General features: G+C 38.4%; 1 protein-coding gene across 1 annotated transcript in view; it reads left to right on the forward strand.

Moving 5' to 3' along the window:
* carmil2 (capping protein regulator and myosin 1 linker 2) overlaps positions 1 to 15,966 on the forward strand; it is a 43,514-nt gene extending 27,548 nt beyond the window's left edge. The window contains exons 32-41 of the mRNA XM_030136208.1: positions 894 to 997; positions 4,442 to 5,348; positions 6,967 to 7,083; positions 8,028 to 8,064; positions 9,439 to 9,507; positions 10,359 to 10,582; positions 11,374 to 11,509; positions 12,446 to 12,535; positions 12,700 to 12,813; positions 14,468 to 15,966. Coding sequence (XP_029992068.1) covers positions 894 to 997; positions 4,442 to 5,348; positions 6,967 to 7,083; positions 8,028 to 8,064; positions 9,439 to 9,507; positions 10,359 to 10,582; positions 11,374 to 11,509; positions 12,446 to 12,535; positions 12,700 to 12,813; positions 14,468 to 14,955 — 2,286 coding nt within the window. The 3' untranslated portion in view covers positions 14,956 to 15,966. The remainder of the gene's footprint in view (positions 1 to 893; positions 998 to 4,441; positions 5,349 to 6,966; positions 7,084 to 8,027; positions 8,065 to 9,438; positions 9,508 to 10,358; positions 10,583 to 11,373; positions 11,510 to 12,445; positions 12,536 to 12,699; positions 12,814 to 14,467) is intronic.
* Positions 15,967 to 22,081: the final 6,115 nt, after the last annotated feature.

Raw genomic sequence — 22,081 nt, forward strand, 5'->3', positions numbered from 1 at the left:
TTGTTTTTTCGGAGCTGGAAGTGACCATATTTGGACAAAAGGGGAGGGACTACCACATGGTGAAACTTCATCACGTCATTTTATGTTGTTTGTGGAAACTGGTAACACAATTACAGTGAAGCTTTCTTAAACCACCCATATCCCACCCAGAGACCTAACCCTAATCACCAAAAGCATAGAATCTGCACAGTGCCATACTGATGTCAAAATGTTTTTCATAGTTTGTTTTGAACTTTTTTCTGTTTTTAACTTTTTGTATTTCATCAACTTGATCCATAAACAAAAATATCAAATTCTCAATAACTTGTTTTTTAAAAAAACACAAAAACTTTTTTGTCATAATATTCTACATAAAAAGTGTATTAGTTATTTTTTCATTTTTTCACTCTGGCATATGTCAGTGATTAACACCAACACTGGTTGATATACTGTACATTATTATTTTTTGTTCTAGGTCAAATGTTAAATACTAAAATGTGTCAGTGTGCATTTTGTACTCACTTTGTAGAAGGGTGTTAGTGTAGGAATTTAACACCATTTACAATGTGGTGATTGTAGTGGATGGGACAGAATTTAAAAAATCATGAAAAAATTAACAACTAATAGAAAAATAATATGACCTTTAATAACATGAAGTGCAAAGTTTGCATAATATGCTCACCCAGATACTGGAAAGCTAAACAAACTGCAACTGAGGACAGTTTTACAGATGGACCAGATTATTGATGAAAAGGTCTGAATAATATGGATGAAACCAGGATGAGTTAATGACACATTCATCAATGGGAACCAGTCAATCCACCGACCAATGAAATGGAGCCCTTTTGGAGTTGTTGAACAGACGCCCCCACACCGATGCATCATGTACATGACACTGATCTGTTGTGTTTCAGGAGCCGGTGTTGAAGGCAGAGAATGAGGCCAGTGAAGGGATGGGTAGAGTGGACGAAGGAGTAGAGGAGTTCTTCACCAAGAAGATCATCCCAGACTATGCACTGTGAGTATCACACAAACTACACAACACTATTGGACAGTAGTAGAAGGACTAGAATACTGGATGGACGCCTCAATCAGATAAGGACCTGTGATGCAAATGTTCTAAAGGATGACCTGAAGGAGCTATAGTAGAATGACAGCTCATATACGCTGTGATTTAGTTAGCTATTTATCTAAACAAAGTTAGTTATTTATCTAAACAAAGACATACAACACACAAATACAAATCAAATGTCCACATGGGAACAGCTCTAATGGCCTGAGAACGCATTCTAGTCCAGGGGTGTCAAACGTACGATCCACGGTCCAAAACTGGCCCACCGAAGGATCCAATCTGGCCCTGATGAATTTGTAAAGTATGGTACGCTATACCATAAACAGGTACGTTATACCACAGACAGGTACATTACACCATAATACCATAAACAGGTACGTTATACCACAGACAAGTACATTATACCATAAACAGGTATGTTATACCACAGACAGGTACATTATACCATAATACCATAAACAGGTATGCTATACCACAGACAGGTACGTTATACCATAAACAGGTGCGTTATACCACAGACAAGTACGTTATGCCATAAACAGGTACGTTATACCATAAACAGGTGCGTTATACCACAGACAGGTACGTTATACCACAGACAGGTACTTTATACCATAAACAGGTACATTATACCACAGACAGGTACATTATACCATAAACAGGTATGTTATACCACAGACAGGTACATTATACCATAAACAGGTATGTTATACCACAGACAGGTACATTATACCATAATACCATAAACAGGTATGCTATACCACAGACAGGTACGTTATACCATAAACAGGTGCGTTATACCACAGACAAGTACGTTATACCATAAACAGGTGCGTTATACCACAGACAGGTACGTTATACCACAGACAGGTACTTTATACCATAAACAGGTACATTATACCACAGACAGGTACATTATACCATAAACAGGTACGTTACACCACAGGGAGGTACATTATACCACAGACAGGTATGTTATACCACAGACAGGTACTTAAACCCACAGACACGTACGTTATACCACAGACAAGTACATTATACCATAAACAGGTACGTTACACCACAGACAGGTACATTATACCACAGACAGGTATGTTATACCACAGACAGGTACTTAAACCCACAGACAGGTATGTTATACCACAGACAGGTATGTCATGCCATAGACAGGTACTTAAACCCACAGACAGGTACATTATACAGCAGACAGGTACGTTATACCACAGACAGGTACTTAAACCGACAGACAAGTACGTTATACCACAGACAACTACATTATATCATAAACAGGTACGTTACACCACAGACAGGTACGTTATACCACAGACAGGTACTTAAACCCACAGACAGGTACGTTATACCACAGACAGGTATGTCATGCCATAGACAGGTACTTAAACCCACAGACAGGTACGTTGTACCGCAGACAGGTATGTTATACTGCAGACAGGTACGTTATACCACAGACAGGTACATTATATACCACAGACAGGTACGTTATACCAGACGGATGCGTTACACCACAGATGGGTACCTTATACCACAGACAAGTACCTTATACCACAGACAAGTACGTTATACCACAGACAGGTACTTAAACCCACAGGCAGGTACTTTTTTCAGTTCTTCGACTGTTGTCTGTTCTCGTTCTACTCTTTTTGCTGTATTAGTTTCACTCCGCCCTCCCTCATTGTGGAACCTGTTTATATTGCATGATGAATGTTCTTGTTCTGTTGATGAACCCTGTGTCTTTAACGTTTCTTCTCAGTCACATTAACACACTCTGTCCGTCTGAAGTCTGTCCTGGACCTGTGCGTTTATCAGAGCAGTTGGACGTGTCCATGTCCAGACGTCCAGGACAGATTTCAGAGCCGGTAGATGACACACTGTCCTTCACCTCCCCATCCATTGGTAACCACAGAAACACAGAGGTCACATGATGTGTTGATGGTCCACATGTTACAGATTCAACTTTAAACAACCCCTTTAGACCCTTTAAATGTGCAGATCCTGTGTCATCAGGCCTTCCAGTCTGTTCTAATTCTGCTGATTTGACAGGAAACTGTACCGTCACCTGCTTCTGTGGACTCTGACTCTGATTCAGGCTGAAGGTGGGGGGGGGTGTTTTCAGGCAGGGAGGGGGTTCATGATGTCACTGACACGTGTGTTCACCTTCACATAGTGACATGAAACTACGTCAGGTTCATCAGACTTTATATGGCGTTGTCTGAGTTTGACTCAGGTGTGTGTCTCCAGATCTTTCACTTGTTTCCTCCTGATTTTCACGGCATCACTATAGTGTGTAAGTGTGTGTTCCTTCTAACAAAAACTTACATGAGGTTATGGACTCTCCCAAAAGCCCTGACTTCAAACATAACCTCAAAGAGAAACAAATACTTAATACTAACAGATGATGTTGAATTCAGTCCAGTTCTTTAAATTAGATTAGATTAGGGTTAGGTTAAATTAGATTAGATTAGACTAGATTAGATTATATTAGATTAGATTAGGGTTAGATTAGAATAGAATAGAATAGATTAGATTAGATTAGATTACATTAGAGTAGATTAGATTAGACTAGATTAGAGTAGATTAGATTATATTAGACTAGGTTAGATTAGGGTTAGATTAGATTAGACTAGATTAGATTAGGGTTAGTTTAGATTAGACTAGATTAGATTAGGGTTAGATTAGATTAGACTAGAATAGATTAGGATTAGATTAGACTAGATTAGATTAGATTAGGGTTATATTAGACTAGATTAGATTTGATTATATTAGGGTTAGATTAGATTAGACTAGATTAGAGAAGATTAGACTAGATTAGATTATATTAAGGTTAGATTAGTTTAGATTAGATTAAAATAGATTAGATTAGACTCTATTAGATTAGTTTTAGATTTTATTATATTACATTAGATTATATTAGATTAGGATTAGATTAGATTAGATTAGTAAAAACAGGCAATTACACATTACAAATATTAGTAGTAAGACATAATAATAATAATAATAATAAAGAGCAACAGACAATCATTGTACACTGGATAAACAATAAACAACACTGCTTAACGACCACCCCTAGTTCCACCACCTTGTCCAAATATAGACACTTTTGTTGTTATGGAAACAGTGATGCCTCAGTCCAGTGTTTTTGTCCTCCAGTGTGGACCAGGTCCAGGCCTCCATAACCTGGTCTGTAGTTGTGTATAACTCAGCTGATGTGAACATAAATGCTGTGTCAGTCGTGTTGTCTTTTTTTGTGCTGTGTGCATGACTCCTGTGGTCATAGACCTGAACTGAGCATGTGCGTGGAGTGTGGTAGCAGTAGTCGTAGTACTGAGTGTCTCTTCTTGTCTTGTTGCTCTTTCTGCTGTCTCCCTGCTGCAGAAAAGGCCGGTGGGAGGAGTCAAACCCTGCCCAAGCCACTCCCTCAGAGTCAAGCTCCACCCCCTCAGCCTCAACCCCCTTTTCCTCCTCCTCTGACAATATCACCATCTCCTCCACCAGCACCACCGTCACCTCCCCCTCCGCCCCACCCACCGACACATGCTTCACCTCCACTGACGCCCCCCTCCTCTCCACATCCTCCACTCCCCCCGCCTCCTCCTCCTCCATCACCACCTCCTCCACCTCCATTCCCACCAAAAACATCAAGAAAAAGTTTGGCGACTTCTTTGCCTTCAAGAGGGCTCGCGCCGGCCGAGCCGCCAAAGCAGGAGGGGGTGAGGGAGGAGGAGGAGGCGGGGAGGCGGTGAAGGTCAAAAGGACCTCCATCGCAGATCTGATCCGGCCCCTCCGAGAGGCCAAAGAAAGGGAGAGGGAGAGGGAGAGGGACAAGGAGAGGGAGAAGGAAAGAGGGCCCAGGGCAGTGGACGATGCTAACGTTTGTAATGATGCCGCCACCACAGAAGGAACCGCTGCCCCCAGCCGTCTTACAGGCGACGTGAGAGCCATGGCGCCTGCCAAGACATTAACCACGACGACACCTTCCAGTGAGGCCACGCCCCCCCATCCCGCCACCTCCTCAACCCCCGAACCCGCCGCCGCTGCTGCACACACCGGCCTCCAGGAAGAGACAGTGAGCTCACTTCCTGTCTTACCTGGCCCCGCCCCCAGCCCCGCCCCCTGCCCGGCGGTCACCTCTCCTGTGAATGAACAGGAGAGGATGATGATGGAGATGAAGGTGGGCGGGACTCCGTTTGGTGAGAGGAGACTGAAGGTGACCAAGAGGTCGCTGAGGGAGGGGAAGAGCCAGAGTCTGATCCTGTTGACGGGGTTGGAGCCCGACGACAAGGTCAGACAACGAAGGAGATCTACTGAATGAATAACGGAAGGAAGGAAGGATGAATGAATGACGAATGAAGGAATGAAGGAAGGAGTGAATGAAGGAAGGAAGGAATGATCAATGACAGAATAAAAGAATGATGAATGAAGGAGTGAAGGAATGAATGAATGAAGGAAGGAAGGAATGGATGAATGAAGGAGTGAATGAAGGAAAGAAGGAATGATGAATGAAGGAGTGAATGAATGAATGAAGAAAGGAAGGAATGATGAATGAAGGAGTGAATGAATGAATGAAGGAAGGAATGGTGAATGAATGAAGGAAGGAATCTATGAATGAATGATGGAAAGAAGGAATTAAATTTAAGTTTATTTATTTATTTCGAACATGCAAAGAAACAAAATAAAACAAAACAAAATAAAACATTTAAATGGACAGAATCTATCTTCAAGCACATACAAGTCTGAATTTTGCATGGTCAAAAAGGAGTAGGAAGAAGTATAAACTTATTTAATCCTACTCCTCAGTGCTTTTACACCTTTGTCACTAACTTGATACAAGAATCAAACAATACTATTTTCCTAATTTTAGCATCAAATCACAACAAATACATAATGCAGTAACTGAATTACACACAACAATATGCTCATGGCAGGAATGAATCTGGAAGGAATGATAAATGAAGGTAGAAAGGAATGATTAATGAATGAAGGAAGGAATGATAAAGGAAAGAAGGAATGATGAAGGAAGCAATGGATGAATGAACAAAGGAAGGAATGATGAATGAAGGAATGATGAATACATGAAGGAATGAATGGATGAATGAATTAAGGAAGGAAGAAAGGAAGGAATGATAAATAAATGAAGGAAGGAATGATGAATGAATGAATGGGGGAATGAGTGATGGATGAATGAATGAGTGAGTGAACGCATACTGAATGAATGGATGAATACATGAGTGAATGTCTTTACTGCTACTGTCCATGTACAAAAACTGAGAAGGCCAACCCTTTGAAGAGAAAGTAGCATAAATATAAAGTATAAAAATACTATCACTACCATTAAACAGAAATAAATAAAACCTGACTAAAAACAGTTTTAATCGTCCATTGTCCAGCACACAGAGGCCCTTCCTAATCACTGAAAGTACCTAATCTGAACAGTGCTGTAGTAATGTCAACATTTGTAACTTTTTAAAATATTTTTTTTAATTTCATCAACTTGAGGCATAAACAAAAGTACGAAATACTCAAAAACTGTCATATTTTTCATGTTTGTAATGTAAACAAACCATTTTTAATGCAAAAAACACAGAAACTTTTTTTTTTTCAATAAACTACATAAAATAGGATCAGAGATTTTTATTTTTTATTTTTTTGTCAATGATTAACACCAACATTGGTACATTATTATTTTTTAGGTTACATGTTAAAATGTGTCAGTATGCATTTTGTACTCACTTGGTAGAAGGGTGTTAGTGTAGGAATGTAACATTGTTTAGTAAAGTGTGCATAATTCGTGTTTATTAAGTGTAATTTTTTTTTTTTTTAATTTCCGTTTCGTTTTCCCCAGTTCAACAGTTTCCACTCAGTGTTTTTTGTGTTTAATCTTATTTCTTCACTGTGTCCAGACTTTCACACAGAAACATGCATCAGAGAACACACCCAGCTTCGAGCAAAGGCTTCAGGTGATGCTGCACAGAATGGGCGTGGCTAAAACTCCACCTGCCGACACCAAGATGACTCAGGTAAGAACGCAGTGTTTGGGTTTGAGTTAGTCCACGTATCCTGGGAAAAACTGAAAACTGTTCATCTGTGGAGTCACATTTACATGACACTTAAAAACAACAACAAAAATAAAACAATCAACAAAATGAACAAAATACCCCCCCCCCCCCCCCCCCCCAAAAAAAAAGTAGTTGAACAAATTAATCACAAAATGAATAAAACAATTAACAAAATTACTAAAAATCACCAAATGAATTAACAAACACAAAAATAATCAATAAAATGAGTAAAAATGACCAAAATAATGAATAAAATAAACAAAATAACAACACTGAGCAAAAATGAATAAAATAACCAGATTTAGTTCAACTCAAGTCAGATGTTTCTGTTTGTGCTGTTTCTTGTCGTGGGGTCAAAGGTCAAACTGAGTAGTTACTTTAACCTTTACAACACATTTAGTTCAGGTTTTTGTGTCTTTTATGGCTGTGAACATATTTACTGTATTTTCTTGTTTATGAAGAAAATAGAATGAAATAAATACATGAAATAAAAGGTGGATCAGACTTTTATATTTGAGACTCTGTGACTCTATGATTTAAGTTTGACAGAAATATACAAACAGGGACAGATGTCCTACTGCCAAAAAGAGCAGAAAACATTCTGTTCCATGAACTCCAACCTGTTATTAATGAACATCATCATTTTTATGAATATCAGAACAACAGATACTGTAGTTTTTCATCAGTGTTGAATCAGAATGAATGAACCCGCATTCATTAATCTCTCTGTAAGTGTCAGAATGAAAGGAACTGTAATTAAACCCACATTCTTAATTAAACCAAAGCATGTAGGCCAGTGTGAACAGACCTGAACACTGTGTTCCACATCAGAGGAAAAAGTAAAGTATTGAAATATAGAAACATGAGCCTAAACCAGTGTTTAACGTTGTCTGTGTTTGTTCTAGAATAAAGACGAGGAGCTGAGAAAAGCCAACTCTGAAGGTAATCATCTGTGTTTTCTACTCATTCGTCTATTTCAGCATCAAAATATCATATAGAATTATTTACATGCACAAAAGTATGTTAACCTTACAGTATCCAGGTGAGTATATTATGCACACTTTACACTTAAGGTTATTAAAGGTCATATTATTTTCCACAATTTGTTTTAGGTCAGAATTCAAAGGTTGTTCATTTTTGCCTGATTTTTTTTTTTTTTAATTCTGACCCATCCATTAAAACTATCACATCATAAACAATGTTAAATTCCTACACTAACACCCTTCTACCAAGTGAGTACAAAATGCACACTGACACATTTTGGAATTTAACATTTGACATAGAACAAAAAATAATAATTTATATTAACCAAAGTTGGTGTTAATCATTTACATATGACATGATGAAAAAATGAAAAAAAAAAAAAAAATTCAGTTAATATGTAGAATATTTTTTACAAAAATAAGAAAAAAAAAGTAAAAGTTTTTAAAATAAAAAAATGTTGTTTGTTTACATTACAAACGTGGCATTTAAATGGTTAAAAATATGACATTTATGGAGTATTTGATGTTTTTGTTTAGAACTCAAGTTGATGAAATATGAAGAAAAAATCAATAAAAACACAAAAAAGTTAAATATTTGCCAGGCTGCAAAAAATGCCATGTTTGTAATGTAAACAAACCATATTTTTTGATGCAAAAACACATGAAAAACTTATTTCACTTCCAATATTCCACATAAAATTTGTATTAGTTATTTTTTTATTTTTTCATCGGGGCATTTGTCAATGATTAACACCAACATTGGTTAAAATATATTATTATTATTTGTTCTAGGTCAAATGTAAAATGTTACAGTGTGTCGGTGTGCTTTTTCTACTCACCTGGTAGAAGGGTGATATGTATAGTAATTTAACAGTGTTTACAATGTGATGATTTTAGTGGATGGGCCAGAATTAAAAAAAAAAAAGGATCATGCAAAAATTAACAAATTTCAAATTTTTTAAAATAATATGAACTTTTATAACATGAACTGCAAAGTGTGCATAATATAAACCTGGACAGCAGAAGGTTAGCACTATTTTTCCTTCAAGTTTGATATGATGTGAGTATTTGTTGTGCCTTAAATGATGTGGTTGCTATTTTGTGGTTGATTTCAGTGTCTGGTGTCTTAAATAATACTAATGTAATAATAATAATAATAATAATAATAATAATAATAATATAAGACAAATGGACACAGCTCTTACGTCGTCTCCTCCTCTACTGTGTTTGCTAATCCCTCAGATGGACCTGTGTCTGTGTTTATTCTATTACATTAGAGGTTGAATTGCATCTGTTTTGGGCTGTATTTGTGTTTCCTGTCCTTGTCCTTCAGGTGCGATCCTGGACAAACCTGAACCACCTCCTACGTACATGAAGCCCAGAACCATGTCCACGTCATCAGGTAAAGAGAAAACATGTGACAATGTCCCGTATCCGGTGAGGTGGTCCACGTCCATCAGTCTGAGCATGACCAGGACACATGACAGGTCTGGGACTGACGGACTGAAAAGTCACCTCATATTAGTGGTTAAAATCATGTTAGTTCAGGTTCCACAGTCAGACCAGTATGATCTAAAACAGGTCAGACCAGTAAAATAATAAGAGAATGAACTATAAATAATGACAAATACAAACTTATCTGTGTTTTAGAGGAAAAAAGTACAATTACATGATGAAAAAGCTTACGTCGACAATGTGTGAATAACATGAAAAACCTGAAATTTCTTAAGAAAAATGAGTACAATTTTAACAATATTATGGACGACTAAGCTAAGCAACAAAATGATTAAAGATGAATGGAAAAAATACAAGTCAACAAAATGGACAAAAATGAAGAAACACTGACCAAAATATACAAAATTCACAAGGAAATTATCTAAAAAAAAATCTATGATTGTTAATAAAATGAACAAAAATGATCAAAAATTGAACCAATACTGACTAAGCTAAGCAACAAAATGATTAAAGATGAATGGAAAAAATACAATAGTCAACAAAATGGACAAAAATGAACAAACACTGACCAAAATATACAACAAAAATTACATACAAATAATTTAAAAAAAGAACATGATTGTCAACAAAATGGCAAAATTGAAAAAAAAAAAAACCATAAAATCTTTTTACCAACAGAAATTTAAAAAAGAAGAGGTTTTTGTATTATATATTGTGAGATTATTAATGATTTTATTTTTATATTTATATTGTGGGAGGTCTTAATGGAAGTCATTGTTTCCTGTTTTGCTGGTCCAGCCGACCCCAGGCATCCAATCAGAACTAGTGACCCCATCCGACCGGAGCCCCCCCTCTATCCGAAGCCCGCCCTCCCAGAGCGGCCTGTCGGACCTCTGCCGCCCAAACCCGCCATCGCCGCCAAGCCCCACCTCCCCACCCCCGCCACTCCAGCAGGTGCAGGAGCAGGAATCCGTCCTTCATCGGCCCCACCCTCTACCCGACCGGATGACGGCCCACCCCAGGTAACGTCTGCACATAAACCAGATACCAAAGGAACCGGAGCAGCTCAGGGTTCACACTGTAGATGTAAAACTGACCCACATCAGACTTTTCACCCATAGGGGATTCATATCTGAGTTTTTTATCTAGAAGGATCCATATTTTGCTAGTTTTTCCTGAAATTTATGAGAAATGAGCCAAAACAAAATTTCTTTGATTTATGCTCATTTTGTTCATTTTTCACACATTTTTCTTCATTTCATTTATAATTTTGTTCATTTTTGGCTAGTTTGTTTTTAAATGTATGATAAATCAGCCAAAACTAAAAAAAAACCTTTCTTAAATTCTGAATATCGTGTTCATTTGTAGCCCAGTTCTCTCATACATTATGATAAATGAGCCAAAACTGACCAAAATCTTCTTAAATTGCATGAGAATTTTGTTCATTTTTTGCTAGTTTTTATAAATGTAGTTTTATCGTTTCATGCAACTTTCACGTCATTGACAGGTGATAAACGTCATAATCCCACTCTGGAGGAGGTGGGGCCAGATCCACATTTACTTCATAAACACAGTGTGATGACTGTGTGGTCACTTTTGGAGAGTTGTTGATAAGTTGTTAGTGTCATGTGACCTGTTTCCCCTGAAGGTGACAAAAACAAGGACAAAAAAAACAACTCAGTGTCTCATTAAAACACACCGTGTCAGTGATATTTACATTCGGATGGTTTGGGGAATAAGTCCAACAGCTGCCTGGAAGTCATTACTCCTGCGCTGTTTGTTCTTACTGAGCATGCTCTGTTCTCCTGTTTAGATTGAAATCCCAGAGGCCTCCAGGGGCCCCACCTCGGTTTCGTCTCCCAGGAAAGAGCCTCTTCCTCTAGCTCCGTCTCCATGGAGGGTTCCCACGGCAACGGACCGCTCCGAGAAAGCACAATCAGTGACCGATGGTACGACTGTGAACGCAGGCTCATCCACCCATTTTCACATCATATTATGGTTGTTTATCTTCTGTTTTTGTAGATTTGTCATCTGAAGTTTAAGGAAACACAGTTGAAAGCTGTGAAAGTGTGAAAATTTCATCATGTCCTATATGTACAGTAAATCAGTACATTTGAGGTTGAAGGTTAGGGTTAAAGGAGTGATATTTTTGCTTTTTTCAATGGAATTATGCATTTTCGAACATTTCCCTGTGGTCTACATAAATTGTAAATGCTCTGCTTGGGTCTGAATTCTTCATTAATTCAACTCCACAGGTCCATCTTCAACCCTATTTCTAACTAATGACGCCAGAAAGGTCGTTTTGAGTGCTGGCCCTTTAAATGCACATGAACCACTTCACACCCCACCCCCTCCAGGTTGTTGACCGTGCTTTCTGTCCTGTTTAGCCTCTTGTGTTTGTTAATATAACCAACATCTGAACATTTTCGGTAATCAGCTCGAAGTTTGGACATATTTTCAGTTTTCACTACAACTGCTGCTGTTTATAAACAATTATGTCGTACCCTGAGAAATGTTCGTCAGAAGTCTTGACCTTATATGCGCAAATGTTGTGACGTAACTAGTTGTAAAACATAACAAATTAAGCAGGAATTAAAACAGGTTGTAGAAATCCACTGGATTTTTGCTGGAATGAATATAAAGATCGCTTAGCAGCACCTGGAGGGTTCAAATTCAAACTGTATGAACTATTAGGGTCCAAATACACAAATAAATGAACCAAAGACTAATAAAAGTGGGTTTAGATAAATATGACCCCTTTAAAGTTCAGGTAAATCTACTGGAAATGACTAATAATCTTTCCTTAGTCCATGTTTGTTGGTTATAACCACTGTAGACCCCTTAATGTTATGTCTGATCGGTGGTTGTTGTTATGTTACTTTCAGAGAGTCTTCCTAAACCTCGACACCACATGAAGCCCCTCCCACAACGCCGAGCTGTGTCGGTGCACGAGGACGCTTTCGCCATGACACAAGGTACACAAATGTTAAACGGACCCATGTTTACCCAGATCTTCCAGGGGTAAAAGAGACACCGACAGCGTATAATCTGCACAGTCGGGTACAAATGTCACAATGTTGTTCATGCAGTTTGTTTTGAACTTTTTTATGATTCTCAAGGCCTTCATTTTCTCCCCCAGAGTTGAAGGCGGTGCTACAGAGGTCACCCATCCGTTTCCGTGGCAACAGAGGAGACCTGCCCACTTGCACTGAAGATCCGTCCAGTGGAGAGGAAGCACAACGGCCTAAGGAGGGTGAGGGGGCGGAGCCATGTAGTCTTTCCATCCATATTATTTATGTACCTGGTAGTCAATATAATATCCAAAGAATGTTGACCTGGTCAGAGCGATAAACCTGGTCCAGGGAAAGGTTCATGTGAGGACCCAGTAGATCTCAAATTGGTTCGATGTAGTACTGATGTTCCAGACTCTGACCACCAGGGGCCAGTCTAGTACTAGAACACATATAGTTCTACCAAAACCACCAATAAGCCAACCCTATGTATCCACAGACTGGATCAGTCACTGAATAAAGGATAAAACTCACCAGTAAAACCAGTATAAAAGACAGTAAAACTAAACTGAAAGGTGGACAAAATAAACCTCAGTTTCTCCATCTGTTTTATGGAGTCATCAAGTTTCATTAAACTAAAACTCAGACTTTTATTTTGAACAGTGGCTAAAACAGCACTGTGTCTTATAATCCTCACGTGCTGCATCAGCTGATAGTTTACATTATAGTTCTGTTAGCTTATCTCTGTTAGCTTAGCTTCATTTTTAGACCAAAAGCAGCCACAGTAAAACCACGGATCAACTCTGTTTTCTGTTCGGTTTGTGTTGTCAATAGATGAACTAAAAATCTGTTTGAATCCAACAAAGTCAGAGCTGTCACAGTTTAGTCTGAACCGTGGATCAACAAACGGCAACTTAGTAACAATAACATCCCATAATAACTTTATACCTTCATAAGCCTCAGAATCCAACTGACTCATGTAGAACAAACACTGTGACATTTACCATCCATTTCCATTCTTTACATTTACAGTGGAGAAAACAGTGACTCTAGTTTTATCACTTCTGTTCTGTGACTTTGACAGTTGCTTCTTTACAGTTCTCATCCTCAGAGTGGCTCACTACTCCCTGTAGTGGTTGCATAAATCCCCGTCGCTGGAAATAAATTGCCTTCATATCTGTTCAATCCAATATATCAGCAACTTTGACATTACTTTTCTAAACTCTAATGAGAATTTTAAGTCATTTGTTAACATTTGACAGTAGAAATATGACATATAGATCATATTAAAGTGATCTGCAATTTATTAAAATGAAATATCCACCCCATAAAATACAATGCAGTTTTAATACTTTATACCTTGTGCATATAGTAGATACACAGATAAAGTCCTATTGAGATGGAGATCTGTTTTATAAGGGTGACGTGGCCCAAAGGTCAGAGGTCAGCAGCATATACCATAATGAAAAACAGGTTCAAAGTTCAGTGATAAGAATGAATTAAAAACAGATAATCATTTAGTAATAACAGCAGCAGATTTTTTAAAGTCTGGTCAAGGTCAGCAAACAATTAAAAACACAGACTCTGTCCAAAGGATTCACTGTCGGGTCAGTATGACAGTACCAAATGCTGGCTGTGAACTCTGGTATTTTCAGCTCAGATTAAAGAATATTCCAGGAAAAACTGAAGACTCTCCTCCCCATTTCAGTCTGAACCCTGGGTTTAACATTCAGATAGTAAATATCACATGTCTGTAGGGTACAGTGGTTATTGGCTCTGTGAAGAACAGACGATAAATATGATGGACCCAACCTGAGAAGAGCCTTATAGATCAGAGACGACCCATGGGTTGGTTTTTATTTTGTATGAATGAATCTGTTCTGGTTCCATGTACAGAACCAGGGGAACCGAAGGGGTCTGGAATCAGGGAGGATCTGAAACCCGACAGAGTCAGGATGAGCAGTGGATCTGAACCCAAGCCCTTATGTCCACCAGAGGAGGAAGTCCTGGGCTCCCGGGCTCCGTCCTCTACGCCTCAGGATCAAACAGACCCCCCCACCGTGGACACGCCCCCAGCACCACCCCGAACCACAGACAAACCTCCACCCACACCCACCCCCCAAGAAAAGAGCTCAAGCACAGCGTTGGAAACCTTACAGATTACACCTCTGTCCCAAACCCCCCCCTGCACAAGCCCCGCCCCACCCCAAACCCTGCAAAACCCCCAGGTCAGTCCTCAAGACAAGAAGAAGAGCCCCGGCACAGCCCCGCCCACAGTAGGCATGGTCAACAGCACACAGGAAGAAGGGGGGGTGGGTTCTAGACAGCACACGGAGAAGGAAGAACCAGCAGACCAAAGAACTGAGTCCCCCATCTCTGAATAGGACTGAGGAGACCAGGAGAAGGGTCTGGGACACCACTGGAACCTGGGAGGGGTCAGGGGGTCTGAAACATCCAAGAACCCCCACTTCCACACAAACCTCCCTCAACACTGAGACCATGGTGTCCTGCTGAAGTGTCCTTAAGCAAGGCACTGACCCCGTACCTGAGGGTAGTCCAGTAGGAGACAGATGAAGACAGGATGGACTCACCAGAACCTTTTCCACCAACATTCACAGGAACTTTTATTTCCTGGTAAATGAATTCCTGTTCGTCTGTGGTTTGTGTTTCTGTTCCATTTATTCAGTTCAGACTCGGTCGTTTCCTGCTCTGTTTCTTTTGATGGTTTTGTGTAAATCTGTTGTTGTTTGGTCCAGGTTTATTATCCACAGTGGATTCACATGGACACACATTATTACAATGGCCACTAGAGGGAGACAAATACAGGTCAATTGGACAATGACGTCATCCCCCTGTCGAAGTTTTTCTTCTTTTCTTCCATTTGACAAATGATCCAAACACAAACCAAGTGAATCTGGTGTAAATGGAACGAACCAGTTTACAGACGCCACTGGATTAAACATGGAGGAGAACGCTGACAGTGGGTTCCACCAATCAGAGTTGTTCAACACAGAGCCCCGCCCACAAGAATTACAAGAATGTGAAAAGTCTGATCCCCCTATCAGGAACTTTAACCAGGGAAAGTTTAGGGTTGAGGGGAAGTTTTTTACCGGGTAATGTTGAAGTTTTTCAAAAAGGGTCCGATTTAAGACCCTGACCCTAACCCTGGTCCCACTGATATTCATATTTTATAGAATCATTGTCTGCATTTCAGCTTCTGGTTCATGTTCCACTGCAGCCACCAGAGGACATGGACACGTTCTGGCTTCAAAAACTAAGACTAAGTCTCAGTCTCAATTCACCCCTTGGCCCCTCCCCTTTGGCCCTTGCACTTGGCACTATCCCTTGAAATGGTGTTGCAAGGGGTAGGGGTTGAAACATTCGCCTATGAAATGAGACAACCCTTCCAGACCTGTTACGTCATCAGCAGTCATTGATGCTGCTGTAAACAGATGCAACAACTTTGTTTGCAAAATAATTCCCCTTGCCGTCAGCAGCTGTATCCGTCTCTTTTCCATGGGCTTTGGTCATCTTTTTGCGGCTATCAACCGCAAACTGCAGAAATGCGATCTATAACACATTGAAACGGCATTAAATGGTCGATCAAATGATTAAGTTTATGAAGAAAATACATTTGTGTGTTTCTTTCATCACACTGCTGCACTTTTTTGCTGTGTTTACCTCCATTTTGCCGATGATTCGAACAGAATAATGGGACTTTTCTAATAGCCCTCCGTTTGTGGTGTGGTCCTGAAAAATCTCAGTTTCAAGGGCCAAACAGCCCTCCCCCTTAGCCCCTCCCCTCCGACTCATCAATAATCGCGACACCTCTACCCCTTTACGTGAATTTGCAAAATAGAGGAGTAGGAATAAGGGGGAGGGGCCAAGGGGTGAATTTTGATTGGGCCTAAAACTAACATTTACTCTCAGTTTTGATTCCTCTGTTGATTATTTATTTGATTAATTGGTAAAACTTTCCTAAAAATCATCCCAAATCCCAAGATGATGTCATCAAATGACTCGTTTATTCACAACCTTAACATCTTCACTTCATTGTTACAAAGGATATTCACATTTAACAATCTGGAATGAAATCTATTATTTGACGAATTGATCAGGTTCGAAGTGTTCACACATTGTCTTTATATTCAGTCTTGAACCAACAACAACAGATCTGTTTGATCTTGGCTCATTTCTTAGTTTTCCGTCCAGTATCAGTGTGGGATTAAGTTCATCCCTGTGGGTGTCAGGATGCTGTTCACATAAATGTGAGAATAAACCCATGTGGTCTGAGCAGTCCTGGGTACTTGAATGCATCATGCACTGGTCTCAGTATCAGCCAGTACGTTTCCTCCCAACAGTATCAACATTCTGCATGAAACGTCTCCCAGAACCATTCGCTTGTTTGTTTGTACAATAATTTTCTCCCTTTGTGACACTTCACATTAGTAGTTCTATTCAGTTTGACTTTAATTCATTTAATTCATGAACGACTCCAAATGTTTTGATTGATCTTTGAACACGTCACTGGTACGTGTGTGATGTGAAAACGCCTGCTAATACCACGTGGCTAACTTTAGTGAACACACACACTGAGCATGTGCGTAGGGCTGTGTTTTAACAGCTCAGTATCGGCCTGTGATGATCCAAACATCAGATCAGAACGGATTCACCAACAGTTGACTTTTATTTTCCAGAGGAACACAGCAGCCCCATCCGACTGAAATCCTGTTCAGTCCGTCTGTATTGTTATTCTTTACTTAAGTTTTTTGACCCTGGAAAATCAATCCCTGCCTAAGACCCATTCCACTTAGGACTGACAGGAGAATCAACCTAGCATACTTGGCAGGGGAAGAATGTGGAAGAAACTCATGTGATACCTGTAGAGCCTGGAGGTTCTGGACTGGACCAGTTCAAACCACTGCTCAAACATACTCACCTGCTCATCGTTCACTAACTACAGTCAGACTTTTCTGAGGTGGATGTCGTCTTTTATTGGCGCAAAGATACTGATCATTATCTTTCACATTTGACAAAATTCCCTTGGTTTTTGGTTTGATTTGTAGAAACAGGCCTCGTTTTCTCATTTAAGCTCATTTTCTGCCTTTATTTTTACATCTTTTGGTAAATGTTTGTAATGTTTTCGATGCCAACTTTTGATATATTTTTTTAATCTTTTATCTCTTAATCCTGTGTTAATTTCATACATTTGCTTGATAATTGGTGGCTGTTTGGGGGGGGGGGGGGGTCATTTTGACCCACCACTGTGATATAGTATCTGTTACTTCACTGCCGTCAGTGAGGATCAGTGAGTTTATGTCTATCAATGGAACGGGTTTACAATATGATTACAGGTTCAGACCACAGGTTCAGTCCTGATATGAAGTTAAGACGGCGGTAACATCTGAGTCTGACCTTCACCTGGTCCACCATCGATGGCATTAAGCCTCTCACCCTCCTAAGACCAGGTGTAAACTTTAGGACTAGTCCAGACCAGGTGTAAACCTTAGGACTAGTCCAGACCAGGTGTAAACTTTAGGACTAGTCCAGACCAGGTGTAAACCTTAGGACTTGTCCAGACCAGGTGTAAACCTTCGGACTTGTCCAGACCAGGAGTTAACTTTAGGTCTAGTCCAGACCAGGTATAAACTTTAGGTCTAGTCCAGATCAGGTGTAAACTTTAGGTCTGGTCCAGACCAGGTGTAAACTTTAGGTCTAGTCCAGACCAGGTGTAAACTTTAGGGCTAGTCCAGACCAGGTGTAAACTTTAGGGCTAGTCCAGACCAGGTGTAAACTTTAGGGCTAGTTCAGACCAGGTGTAAGCCTTAGGGCTAGTCCAGACCAGGTGGAAAGTCCATGTCATTGGGTGTTTGGACCAGGTCTGGTTTGGATCTGGTTTAGGTTGGACTCAGGTTTATGATGTCGGTGTTTGGTTGAAAACACCCGGACAAACCAACCATCTGGTCTTTTTTATGCATCTAGTACAATACTTGTCTTATTTCAGTTGCGCTGATTCTTCCACTTTAAAAACTATTGCATTAACCCTCCGGTACCCGGGTGAGCATACTATGCACACTTTGCACTTCATGTTATTAAAGGTCATACTATTTTTCACAATTTATTTTAGGTCAGAATTCAGAGGTTGTTGATTTTTGCCTGATTTTTTAAATTCTGACCCATCCACTAAAATCATCACATTATAAACACTGTTAAATTCCTACACTGACACCCTTCTACCAAATGAGTACAAAATGCACACTGACACATTTTAGCATTAAACATCTGACCTAGCACACAGAAAAATAATGTATATTAATGAATGTTGGTGTTAATCATTGACTTATGACAGGATAAAAAAAAAGTAATTTAATTTATTTGTAGAATATTAGGGGGAAAAAATGTGTATTTTTTTGTATCAAAAAAATATGGTTTGTTTACATAACAAATGGCATTTAAAAGGTTAAAAATATGACAGTTATTGAACATTTGGTATATTTGTTTATGGGTCAAGTAAATGAAATATTGAAAAAACCAAAAAAAGTTATAAATAAACTGTATGAAAAACATTTGGACATTATTACGGCGCTGCTCATATTCTGCGCTTTCAGTGGTTAAAGGACCTCTATGGACCAGATACCGGAGGGTTAACCACAGAATAACACAAACTGGGTTATTTGGTTCAATCTGGACTAATTCAGCTGTTGGTTGAGTTTATCATGTTGGGTTTCAGTGATTTTTTTTACCCACAAACGTTTGGCTAAAACACACATGTACTTTTATCCACAGACTCACTGGGTTTTTCACTGAAATAGAAACAACTCCAACATCATCTCTGGCTCATTATTTAATCCCATTGTTGTTCAAGTTTTTACAAAAACAAGCAAAAAATTAACAACATTCTTGAAAAATGTTCCAAAAATTAACAAAATTCTCATGCATTTCAAGAAGATTTTGTTCAGTTTTGGTTCATTTATCATTAATTTATAAACTAGCTAAAAATTAACAAAATTATCATATATTAAGAACATTTTGTTAATATTTTCCTTATTTTTTTCTTAAAATGTGTGATAGTTTTATTCAAACTTAGATTTTTTTGGTGTTTTGCAGAATGGCTCGGTTGTTCTGAGAACATGTGTCTTCGGTTCTGGTTCTGTTGGGTCATGCGATCGGTTCAGAGCCTCTGATTGGCTCAGATGTTGATCCAATATTCAGTGACAGACGAGGAGACACTTTCCGTCACCAACACCTCCCAAAACCTTTCTGATTTCCTCTGTTGTCAATTTCTGTTTCCTGTGTGTTTTTTCTTGTTCAATCCTCACATCAAACCTTCAAAGCTGCATGTTTCAGTTTCAGCTTCCACCAGTCGTTACATCCATCGTACAGGAGGAACAGATGAGGCGTTCACAGCAGATACTGTGTGAGGAAACAACAGGAGTGTGTCCAGTTTATTAAACTCAGGGTGGTTGAAGGGAATGTGTGTGTGTTTAGAACCTGAACCTCCATCTGATCCTGGAGGACACGTTATTTTCTACCGTCATGTTTATCTTTGCCTTGCACGCACAGAATATGTACAAAACTACATAAAGCAACAAAAACTACGTTATGAACAGAGTGTAAATCCATACCTATACTTGTTAATGATTATTAAAAAGTTGTGCCATAACTGTGGGCTCTCGGGTTTTTATTGTGGTGTTCAAATGTTGATTTCCCATCACGCATTTGTGATTTATTCCATTAAGAATTAGTCGAAATCGTCGATCCGGGCCTAGTATCAGTCAATTAAACCCACATGATCCTTCTGCACGTGCTCAGTTCCATTCAGGTCCAAACTGAAAGTGTCAACAATTTAGTTTATTTGTTTTATTGTTAATTAAAATAAATCACTGTCATTAGTTTTTTGGCTCATTTATCATAAATTGTAAGAGAAATAGGCCAAAAATGAACAAACTTATCAGAAATTAAGAAGATTTTGCTCCATTTTGGCTCATTTCTCATAAATTTAAAGAAAAATGACAAAAATTAACACAATTATCACATATTAAGAAAGTCCTGTTAATATTCTCCTAATTTTTTTTTCTTAAACTTTGTGATAGTTTTATGCATTTTTGGGTCATTTATTAAAAATTTAAAGGAAAGACAAGCCAATAAACAAAATTATCAGTGAAATGAAGAGCAATTAGTTACAAATTTACAGAATGATCATAAATTAAGAAAACATTGTTCAGTTTTAACTCACCTATCACACATTTAAAAACAAACTAGCCAAAAATGAACGAAATTATCATGTTAAGAAATTTTTAATAATATATATTTTACTCATTTTTTTTCTTAAAACTTTTAATAGTTTTGTTCATTTTTGCTAATTTATCATAAGTTAGAAGAGAAATTGGCCAAAAACGTTAAGAATTATCAATGAAATGAAGAAATGTGAGGGAAAAGTGAACAAAATGATCATCAATTAAGAACATTTTGTTCAGTTTTGGCTCATTTATCATAAATGTAAAAAAAAAAAAAAAAAAAAAACAGCCAAAAATTAACAAAATGATCATATATTAAGAACATTTTATTATTTTCCTAATGTTTTTGTTAAAATTGATGTTAGTTTTGTTCACTTTTGGCTCATTTATCATAAATTACAAGAAAAATAAGCAAAAAATTATCAATAAAATGTAGAAAAATTAGTAAAATGATCATAAATTAAGAAAATGTTTGTTTTTGGCTCATTTATCATAAAGTCAGATTTTGGTCAGTTTTACCTTCAGTGCGATGTTTATTTTACTGCTTTTATCTGGATGAAACGACTTATTTCCTATTGAAAATAAATATCATGATGTTTATTGTGACACTGCATTAGCGTCGTATGGTTCATAGACATGGATGTAAACTGCACAACAATATAAAATAACATGGAATTTATTTGAGTTCATTTTCCTGGTTCATCTCCATCAGTCATTGTTTAAATCCATCGGTCCTAATAAGACACGAGTCGGTTCATTTAACACATTTTATTACCATTCGAATCCACAATAAAGTTTGTATCTATTTACACATTAACAACAAAAAGGAGGAAACACTGAATATATAACATCTGATACAATACACTCTGTTTTTAAATATTTCATCTTCAGTGTTTTACGTCACCGTCTAAAAAATACAAGCTGGAGAATCCAAAACCCCAGAGCATTTATGAAAAACAACAACAGCTAAAAGTCAAAGCTCTGTCAAAAATACAGACGAGTCCATCATTATCATCATCTTTGGATAATTAACACACGCTCTGTTTCGTACCATGGATTATCCTGAGTTCACTTTAACTATGATGGTGTTTGAAGGTTTAAGCAGCGACAGAGGTGACAAAATGGCAAAAAAAACGAAAATATTATCAAGACATTTGTACATGAACATGTGTTTTTTCTAAGACTACGTTCAGACTGCAGGTAAATGTGGCCTAAATCCTTTTTTTTTACCCATATGTGACCTGTATCCGATCTGTTTTTTCTAATCCGATCC

This window comes from Sphaeramia orbicularis, chromosome 6, assembly GCF_902148855.1.
Source record: "Sphaeramia orbicularis chromosome 6, fSphaOr1.1, whole genome shotgun sequence".
Classification (NCBI taxonomy): domain Eukaryota; kingdom Metazoa; phylum Chordata; class Actinopteri; order Kurtiformes; family Apogonidae; genus Sphaeramia; species Sphaeramia orbicularis.